The 16,788-nt window shown below is 40.4% G+C and overlaps 1 protein-coding gene across 2 annotated transcripts; it reads right to left on the reverse strand.

Moving 5' to 3' along the window:
* Positions 1-39: 39 nt before the first annotated feature.
* On the reverse strand, positions 40-12,889 carry supt20 (SPT20 homolog, SAGA complex component). 2 transcript variants are annotated; one of them, XM_039777038.1, is made up of 24 exons: positions 12,752-12,889; positions 12,137-12,232; positions 11,911-11,946; positions 11,663-11,788; positions 11,057-11,183; positions 10,847-10,950; positions 10,414-10,530; positions 10,270-10,323; positions 9,913-10,052; positions 9,540-9,696; positions 9,139-9,195; positions 8,921-8,998; positions 8,087-8,256; positions 7,963-7,995; positions 7,738-7,849; positions 7,321-7,426; positions 6,182-6,337; positions 5,279-5,591; positions 5,082-5,197; positions 4,345-4,400; positions 3,843-3,953; positions 2,452-2,542; positions 1,664-1,752; positions 40-249 (listed from the first exon to the last, which is right to left on the reverse strand). In XM_039777038.1, the coding sequence occupies exons 2-24, from the start codon at positions 12,137-12,139 to the stop codon at positions 100-102; spliced, it is 2,502 nt and encodes an 833-aa protein (XP_039632972.1). In that variant the 5' UTR covers positions 12,140-12,232; positions 12,752-12,889; the 3' UTR covers positions 40-99. The 2 variants fall into 2 exon arrangements, with proteins under 2 accessions (XP_039632972.1, XP_039632973.1); XM_039777039.1 differs by lacking the exon at positions 1,664-1,752.
* Between the last annotated feature and the right edge of the window lie 3,899 nt (positions 12,890-16,788).

The following is a 16,788-nucleotide window of genomic DNA, read 5'->3' on the forward strand; positions in this document are numbered from 1 at the left end:
CAGTCTCCACAGTGAGGCAGACAAAGAGCACAGTATGGATCATTCATGTCCTCGTGTAGCTGGGGGAAGTTTTTTTTTTTTAAGTGTGATTTTAGTCTGTCATGACTTAGGGAGGGGCTGTGGCGTGCTCCTCTTCCTCTTACTTCTTGGTTGGCTGGCGGTATGTTGCCGTTGTGCTCCCCCCTGAGGAGCTGCTGCTCCCATAGCCATTTGCTGCTGCTGCTGCATTTGGTGCTGCAAGAATTGCAACTGTACCAGTGCAGAAGAAAGATGAAAAACAAACAAAAAAACAGAAGATTTCAGTATGTTACTACAAGCAACATAATGCATGTTTCCATCAGTGGATCTAAGGTATGTGTAAGCATGGTTAAAAAACATTCACTGGCACCAGTGTTGAGCATACTCCCTCAAATTATATCTAAGATTACCATCAGATGATTTGTGTCAGATAATATCTATAAGTGGCATGGGTTAGTGAAGCTGAACTGAAGCCTGGTTCGACATACAAGAGGAGTGTGCGGAGAAACACAGAAGAGTGGTTAATGGGTTGCAGAGGGGAGGGAGAAGAAGGAAGAGATACAGATTTGAGACAAGTTGGGGTGTGTTGGGGAGTGAGGCAAGATACAGTCAAGCAGCACCAGTGGCGTTCTGGAGACACAAATTATTGCCTGTGGTCTTGGCAAAAACAGACATGCAGCTTAGCAACTGTGCTTTCTGCTCTGAGTAAGTCAGCAACTTCAACTGGGCAAAAAATAATAATCTTTAAACATCTTACGATTCATGCTTACAGCGTAACAGTTTATCATCTCTAATCTGTCATGATGCAGCCAGCAACATTTCAACAGTGTACACCCAGTGACAAGATTTCAGATCCTTTCGCTAAATGCTTTGTAAGAACATGCCTCCCAGTTCGACACGCTGTTAGTTGCTGCCATTGGAAGTGCCCCAAGCACTGGTGTGTGGATTGCTGGTACTGAGCCTGCGTGATCTTCGTCAAACAACATAATAACCAAACATACAACACAAGATGGAAAGAATGGTGTGGATCTACAACAGAGAAATCTTGATGAGATTCAGACCTGGGTTAATTCGGTTTCACCTACAACTTCTCATTAGAGGTAACAAAAAAAAAAACATCAGTATATATTCTCAGTTATTGTTTAATATTTTCTTTTTTTCACTGTATATAAATAGAAAAGTTAAGAAAAGAGTAAATATTAAGACTACATAAAATATGTTTACGCCCGTCTTACATGGTTGGTTATACCATACAAACCATGTTTTCAAATGTTCAATGTAGCAATTCATAAATGTGGGCATAAAAATTTTTAATTTTATTCTGTGTGTTTCTTATTAGCGTCACAATCACTGAATGATGTGTTTTGATTTGTCAGCGTGTGCGTTTAATTTATTTTTTAAATCAGTTAAAATTTTACCCAGGTCTGATGAAAATAAACTTGTGTAATGAAGGTTAAGAAATTCTTGTCTTTTTAGACTTTAATGCAGAGCAAAGTGAATTGGCCAAATTCCCTGAGAGTTTACAGTATAGCACAACATATACCTGCTTGCTTCATAAAGGCATGCAGAGTTGGCTGATGGATCTAGTGTCAGTGTTCTTACAAACATGTATATGTGTATATAGATGTTAAAGTTGCTGTATTACTTGGATCTGTGGCTGGTGCTGCTGCTGAAGCCTTGGAGAAGGCAGTGGGGGCCCAGACCCGTCCAGCCCACAGCCCAACTGGGACAGCACTAAGGGTGGAGGAGGGAGAGAGGGAACCCCAGAGGGAAGGATATGGTGGCAAGAGGGAGAGAAGCAGAAGAAGGAATGGAGTAAAGTTTGAAGAGAGAAAATGCACATACAGACAAAAGGGGGACAAGTTTGAGGGAGAGTAGGATGTTTCGCGGTTTCAGTGATGCATCACCACACACAAGGAAAGGGATACAATTAAAGAAAGAGTAAACAAAAAGAGGTAACATTGCAAAGAGGCCAACAGCACAGGCACATTACCGTGTGCATGGGCATTTTAAAGTGGATTATGGGCAAATAGCGTGAATGGGGTGAGCCGGAAAAGGTGTGAGTGAGCAGGAAAAGTTGAGAAGGAGAACAGGAGGACAGTGCAGGAGGGAAAGAAATAAGGGTGGGGGCAAAAAAACAACAGAGGAAAGAAAAAAAAAAAAAGAGAATGTAGCAGAGAAGAAGGGGAAATTGAGTCTCTCCTGTCAGTTGTTACATGCTCCACTGAGAGGAACAATGGCTAACTTCAGTAAAATGATCATGTTTAGTTACAGACTATGAGTCCTAATGTACAGTAATTACATCAATTAATACATTAGTACTAGTCAGTGGCATGGTGTCTATTTGTTTTTAAACAGGTTAATGGACTGAACAAAGATAAATGTTTTAGATGAATTAGTGTATTTGTGTGTCTGTGTGTATGTGGGTCATACCTGCTCCTTGTGGAGACATGAAGCCTCCGACTCCCAGGTTGATGACCGCTGTTTGCTGGTTTCCTAAACTTTGTTCTGACCCCTGGTCACCCTGCAAAAACAGTCAAAGGTAACACAGGACAGTTACTGTAGGTCATCTCACACAATTTCAACCCACACCTGTTCACTGCCATTACAAAAGGACTACAAAGACTTTAGAGTAATATGTACAGTGCCTCACCACATTATTTAACACTTGCATTAAACTGTATTTTTATAGCACTTCTCAAAAGAAAGTTACGCAATCTACAAAAAAAAGCAAACTTAAGGCACTTGTGCAAGTTATAAAATGATCTAATTTAAAGGAAGTTCTAAAAATGTTATGATAAAAAGCTTTAAAATATAACTTCCACATTGCTTTTGCTCCTATATCAGGGTTTTCTTTGCTATTATACAGCTTAGGCACACTCCTAAGCATTTTTGTAATGCAAGTAAGAAAAAGTAGAAGACAAATAACACCATCAAATCTAAGTTTTAAAAGATGATACTGATTTTGTTAGTTGTCATGAGGGCCCACATCTACCAGTTATTATGTGATTATGAGGTGTTTTGGCAGTGGTTACAGCTTCTTCTACAGCATTTTCTTGAATATATCAGTACCACCTCGGCACTGCTGGATTCTGGGCTTTTCTCCCATTATTCCTTTGAGATTTGTTCAAACTTGCTCTTGTACAACAGAGAGTGTCTCGACAGCTGTCATGAGGTCATTCCACAGAATTTCCACTGTGACTAAAGTCCGGGCATGGCTGGGTCATCCAAGCAACTTCAAATTCTTGTTCCTAAGTCATATTTGTCAATACACTTTGGTCGTTTTCCTGTTGGACCATACATCACTGCTCCATCGATTTATTAGGAGTAGCATCCTTTAGGACTTTTGGCCACACCAGCTTTGTGAAGTCTCTAACGACTGTTGACTGACTTTGGTTCAGTGGTCCTTGGCTCATTTATCACCTCCCTAATCAAGTTAGGTTGCTCAGTTTTGTTGACAAACAGGTAAACAGAGTCTTGGTAGTTACATATTTTTTGATTTATCTGTGAAATCAATTGTTGTGCTTTTGCAAACTCCTAACACTCTCTGGACACTTCATAGCTAAGTTTCTATTTTGACCTGCTATCGTGTTGTACCCGGTTTAGATGTGTGCAAAAATGGACACTTTAAATCTTTCTAACATAAACTATATTAAACTCAAATGTATCAATACCAGATTTAACACAATTTGCAATTAATATGGTTCTTTTGATTGTGTGTGTGTGTGTGTGTGTGTGTGTGTGTGTGTATATATGTGTGTGTGTGTGTGTGTGTGTGTCTGGGAAGATTTTGTGATGCATGCACATATAACTGTGTGTCTCACCGTCTCCCCCTGCTGTTGAGGGCTGGAGGTGGCTGACTGACTCTGCTGTGGGGAGAACTGAGACAGCTGCTGCTGCTGCAGAGAGTTAAAGATGAGAGGACCAGTGGGGATCTGGAGATGTATAACACATATACAAACACACACAACAAAACAAAAAGTGGGGAAGTAACAGACAGGGATATGAGGATGAAGAAATGGTTGGAGATGAGAGAGGAGAGGTAGAGGGAAAGGAATGATGCACATATAAGCAAAAAATGGACAAGAGCAGAAGGGAAACGGGAGAATTAACAAAGCATTCCAACAACACAGGGTAACTAGAACAATACCACTATCAGAATATTAGAACCAGAACAACTTGATGAAGGGAATTCACTACATGGCACACACACAGCTCATCACTATACCAGGTATGGTAACAGTGGTGCAGGATCAGGACAGTTGCTATATCAAACAAACACCCATTGCTGCTAACAGTGTTACAGACACTGTTACAGAGTCATACCTGCAGTAGGTTCAGTGGTCTCAACCCAGCACTGCTGTTCAGGCCAAAATGACTCCCTGGAAAACAAATCAGAGTTACAGTCACCAGACAAAGACAGGCACATTTTCGTACTTTATCAACATATCTCTGTACTTTTTCATTAGACCCACTGGGCTTCTTTTACTGGATTTGAACACACACGTTTTTCGTTGCAAACTTCCTGTGTTTCCATTTACTATGATATGATTTTTTCCACCCAGCTTTTTTCTCTTTATATAATAGAATCTTTTGCAAAATGCTTCCTTAGAGAAGTAGTGCTGGGTCCGAAAAGTTTTCTACTGAGGTCCTGTAGAGCTTTCTGCTACATTGTTATACAGAGCTTAAAGAAAGAAAGTATGAAGCCAGTTGTTTGATTACCGGTGCAGCCAATGTATGTTCAACCCTTTCAAAATGTCCTTAGCAATATACTAAATCCTTTATTCTTGGTTAGTTGCGAATATGCTGATTGTACTGTAGGATCCTGTTTAGTAAAATGTTACCCCCTCTAAAGTGAGATCGTGGTCAGCATCCCAGGAGCTGGAATTTACTATTATGCTCAAGGACAGGTCAGTTGGTTGGATGCAAAATAACATGGGGAGTTCCTTTGGAGGGTAGTCGTCACCCTGCTACCCTGTAACATGTTTGTTTGGTCATATGGAGACTAACTGCTTATTAACGATTATATTTATACTTAAGGAGACATGGCATTGAAATCTCACCAGTCTGTGCTGCAGACTGCATGGTGGGCATCAGCCCTCCAGATGGCAGGATTCCACTCAGGTTAAGACCTGGACCCAGCATGGGGTTCGAGCCACTCATCAAGGTCTGAGGACTGCTACAAAAACAGTACAGGATCGTCATTAAAAGTCACAGTGTTTAGCAACAGAGATGCATCAGAGACTATTTAATTTCTTACCAGACAGAGCTGACCACGTTGATGAAATTGAGCCCTGCAGGGTTGGCCATAACCTGTGTCGAGGTGGTTCCCGTGGTGATGGATGTACCCATGGTAGGCAGGGGAATGGTCATGACGGGCAGCGGCTGGCTTAGAGCCAGCTGCTGCTGGGCAAAGGGGGTGAGGAGGGCTGGCTGCGACTGGCTTTGAACCATGGCAGGGTCTGAAAGGGTAGGGGTCACCGAGAGAGGAGCAGAGAGGGAGTCGGTGGGGTGCGGGGTCGAGCACGGCGTGTTGGTGGGTGTAGGGGTGGATGGCTTGGGGGTTCCCGATCCTAAAAGGGGAGAAAGAGGGTCAAAACAGACTAAAACAATTAAGAAGACAGAGAGGTGTTCTTTTCAGCAGGTGACCTATGACGTTTTGTAAGGAAGAGCGTAACATGGCAAAATTAAACACTAATTCAATTTAGTGCTTGATTAAATGATACATTTTTTTGCAAATTTACAACAATGGCTACATGGCTAAATGATAACTAATCTTCCTGGGTAACAGCTGAAGAGTTAAATTTAAATCATGAGGCTCTTTCATGTCAAATCTTCACCTCTTTTTCTGTCCATTTGCCTAACAGCTACTTTTAATCAGAATACATAATACTATAGTGTTGCAATATTTTGTGTGCTTGTCACGTGTCGGATGGGTCTCTGTTTTTTTTAATTACTTTTCTCATGCTCTTCTATATATTCTTAATACCTAGAACCTTGTTATGTTCATTTTTCGTGATTTTTCATCATACAAATTCCAGATCTGGAAAACTTGAGAGGCTTTAGAAAAGCTGATGTAAGACATTCCAGTATAACTCATTCACACAACTGTGACTGATGAAAGCAAGAAGCCCAACAATTAGTCAGACTGGGCTGTACTCACTCTGTGTGGAGCCCATCGGGGAGAGGGAGGCAGGTGACAGCAGGCCCACCTGGCTCAGCTCCACGGAGTGCTTCCTGTTCTGAGACTGGCTTTTGGCTGGAGGGGGCGTAGGACACTTGAGTAGACCACTGGTGGTTTGTGAACTATATGGATTACCTGATGGAAAAAGAGGAGTCGAGATATTTACTGACCCATTTTCATAATCACAAACGGAGTATGGAATAGATCTGGATCCATCCTGGTTAGGAGGCAAAGATACAACAATATATTAGGGCTGGGCGATATGGAGAAAATCAGATATCACAATATTCTTGACCAAATACCTTGAAATCGATATTGTGGCAATATTCTAGGGTTGACAACTGGTGCGTTAACAAATTATCTTCACACTTCACATTTTAGATAAATAATCATCAGTAGGCCTAATGTGGACATAATGTCTAAGTGGGTAAAGGCAAATAATAGAACAGTTACAACAGTCATCATCAACATCACTTTACTGTAATGCAGCCTTTAAAACCAGTAAAAGACAACATTTATGTCATATCACGATATTACGATATCCAAAATTTAAGACGTTATCTAGTCTCATATCATGATATCGATATAATACTGATATATTGCCCAGCCCTACAATATATACGATTTGCGCTTGGGTTTGAACCCTTACCTTTACCAGGGGTGTCACCGGGTTATTCCTTCCCCTCTAACACCTGACCTCAGTTTCACCCAGCAGTCTTATTGCTAACCATGTAAGGAAAAATCCACCACTGACACTTCTGTGCTGTTAGAGTTAATCAATCTTTGATATGTGATGCAGTCCAGCAGTTAATTCTTTTGTTGCCATTTATGGTTTGGTTGAAACCTTTTTCCACCAACCTGTCTTGTCTACTTTGGTTTGACATTTTCTACAATTTCCAGTATTCCCTTCAGCTTACCCCACGAGAAAGGGTGTACATTTGGTTCTTTCAATTTTTAAATATATGCTGGGGTGAAACGAGTACACAGATAGCAACGGTGGGGTGGGGGAGATTTTTACACAAATGTGGCTATTTTCCCCTTTTTCTTTCTTTCTGTATCTGTTTTCTACACCTAAGGCCACTACATGTTTGTATCTTTGTCAGAAATAGCAGATGTACCTGAGGAGCTGCTGCCTGATCCTGAAAGCAGTTTGATGGGAGGGGGTCGGTGCTTCACCCCTTTTCCCAAAACAGACGTCTGGACCAGTGGGGAAACACCATCACCCTGTAGATGACATAACCAGTTTGTTAGCCACAGTAACACAAACGTTTCTCACCAATGCTGATTGCAAATCACAACAGCGCAGTCAATCCTTAAATCACAGTGTTCTTTGGACTCAATAGTTATTTTTACTCAAATCAAATGAAAATGTAATAGTTGTTTCTTCATATATTAGATAAGGCCAGATGAAGCCTCTGTGTTAGCTGAATCAGTTGAGGTGTCAATTCCTTTCAAACTTTTCAAAAGGAAGACTAAATTCCACAAACCTGGAGCAACCTCAAACCTTTTCTACATCCAATCAAGGCAGTATTTACCTCATCTTTGCTGGGGGAGGGAGGCCCCTGTCCCACGATGCCTGAGTTATGGGACATCTTGACTTGACACTTCACATCTTTCTCATACACCCCTTTGTACTGATTAAGAAACCTATAAAACAGACATAACACAAAATGCATACCATGATCTCCAACAGTACATCACTAAAAAACTGTGTACAGGACAGGATCAGCTTCTCAACAAAAGCAAACATGGTGACTCACCGGTCTGCATCTATCTTGGAGCCTATGAGGAAGCTGTGAGTGAGACAAAAGAGAAAATAAACTGTGAATTCAAAGTGGCATTTCAAATTCAGTCATGTTTACCTAGTTTACAGACTGTCCTTACGTGGGATGTATGAGCTTTAGGTCTGTGCTGTCCTCCTCTGCTTTTGGTTCTTTAGCACAATAGATCTTCCCATACACCAGCGGGTCTCCCATCGACTGGAAGATAGACACCTTGGTCCTCTGGGATTGGCCCCCAACCTCACACTCAAACGTGTAGTCATCTACAACTTCCTGTGTAAAGAAAGTGGACCCAGACAACTAAATGAAAGACTTGTTGACTTGAGTTTCCATGAATATTAAAAAGCAGAGGAGGGAGAGAAAAGAGAAGCAGGATAAGTTGTAACCACACAGAGAAAGATGAACTATGTTTTAATGTTTAGTCACAAACATTACTGTTCATTTTAGCAACTGGCCTTGCATTGTGACCTTGCACCACCTGTTTGAGAGCGTAGCACCCAAAACATGTTACCCTTCATCTCACTAACTTACATAAGGGATGAAGTATGTTAGAAATATGTGAAAAAGATCCAGCACAATTTAGGCACGGAAATAATGTCCCTGACAATGTATATTTGCGGTCTAGTATGTCCCCCCCCCCCCATTTTTTTATGGTTCATCAAAAAGTAATCTGTTTATGGTTGTTCACCCATTTAGGAGCTATATTTTCTGAGTTCACAATTTCCTCATTGTTTACACTAAACAAAAGCCTTTTTGAGTACAAAAAAAGAGTGAGAGGCTGTGTGGTAATTTAGCACAATGCAAGGGGGGGGGGGGGCACTTTCTCCCTATAAAGCATAATACAATTACACAAAGTTACTCCCAGCTTATTACTAACAGCAAACAGCCAGCATTAATCTGTACGCTTAGTGAGTGTTAATGCTGCGGTCACACTTACCTCAGCAGGCCAGATCACAGTATTGGGCTGAGAGTCCTCCAACTGCAGAGATTTCTCAACCACAGCGTACTTTTCCACCTAGAGCAACACACCAACAAATCCATCTGGTTTGTTATGCGCTACATTATAAATGCCAGACTATGAGTTGAGTGGGCTTTGAGTGGTGTTGGCTCAAGTGTGTAAGTGACAGTGTTATAGAGGATTATTGAGCTACTTACATCAATTTCCTTCGGTACAGTTAGTTGGCAGTTGCTCTGCTTCCACATGTCAACACACTGCAAGTGATGACAGCCGAGAAGCCAGTAGAGAAAAACAAAACGAGGTATGAGCAAAAACAACCGAGAAAGCACTATGACAGCATGCACTGACCTATGATTAAGAAGGTTAACAGATTTTCTCAATAGTAGTAAACAATAAACAGAAAAGGGGCAGAACTGAAAGAAAAGCTTGTTTTCAGCCATTATATTAGTGACTTAGATCAAATTAAAATATGTTTTAACATGGCTGAAAACAACCGTGGGAAGCAAATGAAGTTTAATTTCAATGTGATAGACAACTTCATCTTGCATATACACGGTGTATACATGCTTGTCAAATCGTGGGCATGTTGACTACTTACGTTTCCAATCTTTGAGATCTTCAGGTCTATGACAGGAGCAGGTTTCCTCTCCTTCCTCCTCTGCAGGTAGTCGTAGAGTCGTAGCTGTGGCGGTATGGGCAGATGGGAAAGCTCCTGCTGCCTGTTCAGTGCTGCTCGAGAATGCCTCTTGAAACACCTACAACGCAAACACAGAAGAAGTGCGTGTCTTAAAATGATCAGGGCTTTTGTTTCATTTGCTGACTTTATTTTTCACAATCACAGAGCTTTTATTTTCATGTCGTCCATTTAAAAAAGAAAAAAACATTCTTCAATGAGCATTTTCTTTCCTGGTGTGACTGAATTTTAATTGAGCTGGCTCGAGCCCTGGATAGTGTGTGAATGTATTCAGTACCGTTTTATGGAGCGTGTGTTCATTTTCTGTTTGTTGTAGAGCAGGCGGTTGGCTGTGCAGGTGACAGAAATGGAGGGGTCCAGGCACAGAGGTTCAGCTGTGGCCAAAATCAACTGACTCTCCAGCTGTAATTTGTCATCCTAAAGCACAGAAAAACAGCAATTACAGAAAACACCTGTGCAATGTGCTGATGCTTAAATGACTCACAGAATCACAAGGGAGGATAGCCAGGCCTACTATTATGGTCAAGTACACTTTTATTAGCTAAGGCAAAGGGCAAATCAAGACAGTGAGGTGTCAGATGAGGCAGGATTTATTATTTTGTTTCACATTGAGATAGTAAACATGACACTTTACCTGTGTCCACTTGTGGTGGTCACTGGTCATGGCATGGACATCACAGATCAGAGTCTGCAGGGCAAAATGACAAATATAAACAACTCAGGTTTTCTATGTTAAAAGTTAATAATAAGTTATTACTTTTCTATTCTATTGGCTTACCTGCATGGTTGGCCGTAGCAGGATGTGTCTGCTCTGATAGGTGGGCATCTTGGTATTACCAGACTGCCTATAGTCTCTCACCTCTACTATTACACAGCCACAGTGGAAGATGTTCACCTGAGACAGTCAAATTGCACATGGCAGATGTCAACCAACAGATGACCAAAATTACTTAGAAAGAAGCAATAAAAAGCTATTCTTACATATAAAGAATAGATCTGGTCTCTTTAGACGTTTAAGGCATAAATATAACACAACTCCTTTGAGTATGTTTCACAGTATCTGCATTACTGCAACCTCATTTTGAAATCAGTTTAAACTTAAAACTACTGTTGATACTGTGGAAAAAATTTCAAAATCTACAGAACGATTTATGCACATGCATATGTATTTTTATATACATTTATATTTGTATACGTATACACATACACACCTGTGATTTCTCCAACAGATCCACCAGAATAGGAGGCAACTCCTCTGCATCTAGGTACTCCAAGAGTTCTCCCTCTTCATATGGCAGCCGGATGGTTTCAGAATCTAGAAAGCAACACAAACATGAATGTTACAGATGAGACGATTGTGGTGCACAGATAAAAAAAAAAACTTGATGGACTTAGATATTTGCTTAATTGTCTTGTCTTACCAGATCCATTTTTGCCCCTGAGCATTAAAGAATAGCCTTCATTCCCAGGGTACAAGTTGACCACCAGACATGATACGGACTCCTGAGACACCAGCTTCTCCAGTAGATTCACATTTCTCCTCAAATTCTTCAGAAAGACAAAAAAACACACATAAAAGACAAATCCTCCATAGTAGCAACAAAAATCTCACACGGTTAAAACCATGCCAAATCTATGTGATAAAAAAATGATGTTATCATTGCTTTCCACCCACATTAACCTTGAGTTGAAGCTGTTAAGTAATGGTTTCTTATGCTTTTCTGAAAGAAAACGCAATAAACAAGGACTGCCATAGTTTGTTTTATAAAACTAAATATGTGACATGTATTTGCTATCGCACAAATACATTGGCCTAGTTTGATATTTTGTAGTAAGTTATTAAATAGCAGAACTGATTATTTATAAGACTTTAGTAGATTTGGACGTAATTTTCTTACAGTATTTACAATTTATGAAAATCTGTTTGGGCAATGTCTAGATCGATTGAACACCAATTTTACCAATCAATCTGTTAATAAAAGATAATAACCTAGTCACAACTGAGAATCGAGTTGCATAATACACACCTTTAAATCTGGCTCTTTCTCACATTCCTCTATGTACAGCTCATAGAGCTTCTGATACAAACTCTTCCTCCCGCCGGATGAAATTCTTCTTTTGGCTGGTCGTTGTCGAGCACTTTCAACAATGTACTGAATAACAGATAATACACTGCATCAATGAATGATGTTGCCTGACTAACATGGACAGTGGCATAGTGCATGTAATGGGTGCACAAACAACACACAAGAATGAAAACGTTTTTGTTTTTTACCTCAGCTCGATCCAATGCATATTCCAAAACTTGTTGCTTTGGGAAATAAGAGTTGAATGAAACAGATCAGTCACAATAGAAACTCCCAAAGTGGTAGAGAATAGAAAAAGCTGTGCAAGTCCTAGTGAAGGTTTTTGGTTGGATCAGGGTTAGATGCATCTAGTATAAAACATCACTGTGGATGTCCACTGAATATATAGAGACAAATGGAAAAGATGAAACTCACCATTGTGGTCCACCGCCAGCTGCAAGGCGAGTGACGGTAGACGATGCTGTCCTTTCTGCCCCACACTGTCACCTTCCCAAAGTGACCATTCACACCCTGCACAGCAACACAGAAGACGTATTGCACACAGCACGACAAAACAAGCGCAGATAATATATACATTAACAAAGATACACTGATTCTGGCTGGCAGGTTGATAGGACAGTACCGGTGCCAAATAGGCTGGCTGGTAACGTAACAGTTCCTCAATCAGATGCCACAGTCAAACAGCTAAGAACACTTGACGAGCGAAACTGTTTCATCTTAGTTGATTCATCCTTTGCGTATACTTTAAATGGTCCAGCAAAGTAAATATATGCAAAATATGTCTCAGAGTCGATAAAACGGGGTAGCTCGGGTTAGTGAACTATATTAACTGTGAGCCAAGTCAAGAGAGTGGCTGAATAGCAACAAGCTCGTTGATGCCTGACCGTTGAGGCTAACATAGCTAACGTAAGCATGCTAACCCGTTCCTAGTGGGCAAGCTGTAAGTTACTAGCTACGCTAATGATGTTGCGTCGCCTGAGACACAAACAGATAAAGCGAGGTAAATCTAACCGAAAAGGATGGACTTACCACCTAGATTGCATAGCGGTCGAATGTAGCTCCGATGCAGGAAAACGAAATGAAATTGAAATATCAGTGTCTTCATTGAAAAAAAGTCGGAGCAGCAGCCATTTTCTTCCAGTGTGACAACAACAGCTAAACTTCCGGTTTGGGCAGCGGTGGGCGGGGCCACAGTAAGTGTCTACTTTACCCCATTGACATATGCTTTACCCACTGATTCTTGATATCTGATACATGGAGACTATGCAAGCCGTTAACATACATGTAATCGAACCACACTCCCTTGTTTTATTATTTTAGATATCCATAATAGCATTTCTCCTAGTCAAAATTATATATACACTATGATAAAGATATCCACAATAACATTCTAGAAATAAATTTTTCAAGATATCTACAACTTTGATTAGGGTACTAAGGGGTGGCTGTGGCTGAGTGGTAGAGAGGTTGCCTGCCAATTTGAAGGTTGGTGGTTCGATCCCTGGCCCTGCAGTTCCATGCCGAAGTGTCCTTGGGCAAGACACTGAACCCCGATGCTGCGCCATCGGAGTGTAAATGTGTGTGAGTGTTTATCTGATGAGCAGGTGGCACCTTGTACGGCAGAATCTGTGTGAATGGTTCCTGTACTATGTTAAAGCGCTCTCAGTAGTCGTTAAGACTAGAAAAGCGCTATATATAAACAGTCCATTTACTAGCCTACTCAAAACTAAATCCTTAAAAAGTAGGCTATAAGTGGCCGTTTTAACATTTAACAGCTAATCTGGATATTTATTGCAGATATCCGTAGGCTAATTCAATTATTTCTAGTCAAAAAGAACATTTCAGACATTACTTTCTATAGGAATGTGAAATGTTCATTGTCTAATATGTAAAATTGTCTAATCACGCAATACACATGATTACCCACCTATTTGAATGTCTAGGCTCTATTTATAATGTTGGCTAATGCATGTGTTACAACCACATCTGCTCTGTGCATTCAACACTGCGTGAACATCAGAGCTTTAATCAATATTGTGAAGCAAGGAGCTTGCAGTGGTCTTCCATTAGACATGTGGATGTGGCAAGAGGGGATTGTATAATACCTTTGAGGAGGAGACCTGCCTTCGGACAGTCACCTTTTTCAGTGTGAGCAGCTCATATATGCACTCTGCCACATCGCAAACTGTGACACATATTGATCATTTAAAATGATCGATATGGTCAATATTATTGCCTGGCTATCAGAATATAAATAATGATAAATGTACAAATAATTAAAAGCCAATTGGACTGCTGACCCTGAATGAAAGTTACCAAGTCAGCAGTATGGACATTATAAAAGAACAAGTAACTGAGGAGGGAGGAGTGATAGCTATTATGTTACTTTTGTTTAGTAGGTATAGAATAGTTTTGTTATTCAAAAGGTGGTCAATGTGTCCATTTGAGTTTGTTGCATAAGGTCAAAAGCAAATTATTCTTTGTACATTTTGGATGTTAAGTTTTGGCACATTTGAAAGAAGATGAAAACAATCCATTAAAACTAGTCATAACATCAGCCCAAAGCATATGCAATACATACATATTGGTAGGTTGAAATCCCATAACTGTACAGTAGGGGGAAGAGCAGGATAGCAGATTCATTAGGCTGAATGCCACACTGAAGTAGTAAAACAAGCACCAACATAAAGGACAACTGGAGATTTGTAAGAATTTCAAATTTCCACTTGCAAATATAGAAGTGAGAATAATTTGTGCCTGTATTGTTTTTTGAGTATATATCATCTAAATGAAATAAACATTTTCTTTTTTTCTCCCATAAAGGCATACATACAATATCCAGAGAGCAGTGAATAAGTCTGGCTTACAGGTTTAAATGACATAAAAGTCAAAATGCACTGTTGAGCACGTTTCCAATGAGTACAGTTCACTTTAAACACTGTAGAATTTTAGCTTAGACTACTGTAAGTGCTCTGACTTTCCATTGTATCTATCCTGATACATGAAACATAAAGATCACATTATGCTAGACAGAAATGTAATAAAATGCTATTTAAGCATGTGGATTTCGGTTTCACAGTTAAGTTACATACATATATTGTAACCTATATTCATTTTTGGCATCAGTGAGCAGGTTTGGCATCAGTGAGCAGTTTGCAGTTTAGGTTTTGGCATCAGTGAGCAGTTTGCATCTTAGGTTCTCTTTTGTTGCTGTCTGTTTTGAAAAGTGTTATTTCAAAATCAACATCTCAATAGTTCCTTTATGAGGGCAGAAAGGTTCTGGGTGGGGCTCAGTTAGGACCAGTCCTCACCTGCTGCACACACACATAGCTGAAAGAGCCACACACATGACAGGGCTTGCTTGGGGTCGGTCACATTTCAAAATGTGAGCTTGTAAGAGCTTTTCTTCTGAACAGGATTTCATGTGGTCACAGTTGGTTGGAATCCACATATTGCAAACGCTGCCAGAGAGTCGTTTCTAATGTATTCATTCAAATAAAATGGTTCAGATTATCTTAATATTGCAAGTTTCTTCGTTGACCCAAATCCCTAAAATTGCTTTTTTAAGTGACTAATTGGCCAGAAATGAGTAATGACTGGTTTCCATCCCGGACAGTACCAATAAAGCCATATATAAAATATCCAGAGAGCAGTGAATAAGTGTCACGGAATGAGCAGGAGTCAGACTGAGTGGTAAGTGAAACGTAACTTTATTCACAAAATCCAACTGGAGGAATGGTGAGCTGGTCCAAAACAAACAGAACTTAGCTGGGGTAGTCAGAGTCTCAATGCGGCAGAAGACGGCAGGAGGATGATAGCAGGCAGGATATTCAGTTAGGCGATGTGTAAGTAGCAGGAGAGTCTATGTGTCTTGTAACGACGAGACCAGACAAAGAGTGATTGAGCATGTGCCGAATATAAATCTAGTGGACTAATTAGGTGCAGGTGGCGAACTGATGAAATGGACTAATGAGGTGCACGTGTGAGTAATCAGTACTGAGGAGATAGTGAACGAATGGGAGGAGTGAGTGAAGGGGAATGTGAACGAGTGGGAGGAGTGAGTGCTGGTGACGGTGGGACCCTGACAATAAGTCTGGTTTACAGGTTTAAATGACATAAAAGTCAAAATGCACTGTTCAGCACGTTTCCAATGAGTGTCACTTAAACACATTTATTGTTCACTTTAAACACTGTAGAATTTTAGCTTAGACTGTAAGTGCTCTGACTTCCCATTGTACCTATTCTGAGGCATGAAACATAAAGATCACATTATGCCAGATTGTCATTTCTAATGTATTCATTAAAATAAAATGGTTCAGATTATCTTAATATTGCAAGTTTCTTCATTGACCCAAATCCCTAAACTTGCTTTATTAAGTGACTAATTGACCAGAAATGAGCAATGACTGGTTTCCATCCCGGACAGTACCAAAGGCCCAGGCTGTGGTGTTGAACTGACATACATCCTCACAATAATTCATTCTGTATGCCCTCACCAGTGAAGACTGTGCTCGGTTGGAACTTGGAATGAATATAACAAATATAATTATGAACAGCTGGAGAGTTGGACATTGTATTGAATAAAACAGTAATGGAGTATATGTATATAATAAAGTATATGTGAGAATAAAGTGCTTGGCAGTGCTCCTGATAAACAATGTCCTCCGTACTGGATTTTAACCATGTGATAGTCGTTTACCTTTTTAGTTTGTACAATAAGCTGAGTTAAATAAATCTGTCTGCAGGCACGATTATTATGAAGGCAGTATTACAAGTAAGGTAGAGTCCATTTTGATAATGATGATGACAATGAGGCTTATGACTCAAGGCGCTCTGTGAAACTCTATCCTCTGTGGAGGGAAATGTTTGGCAGGCCGTCAGATGTACATCATCTTTGGCAGCTGTGGGAGATAGAGCGGGCAGTCTATGACAAGGTTGGTGGTTCGTTCCTTAGCTTTACTTGTCAGTGTCCTTGGGCAAGACACTGAACCCCGATGGTCAGACCAGCACCTTGCATGGTAGCTTGCTGCCATCTGCGCGTGTGTGAATGGGTGGCTTTGGATAAA

Source organism: Perca fluviatilis, chromosome 16 (assembly GCF_010015445.1).
Source record: "Perca fluviatilis chromosome 16, GENO_Pfluv_1.0, whole genome shotgun sequence".
Lineage (NCBI taxonomy): Eukaryota > Metazoa > Chordata > Actinopteri > Perciformes > Percidae > Perca > Perca fluviatilis.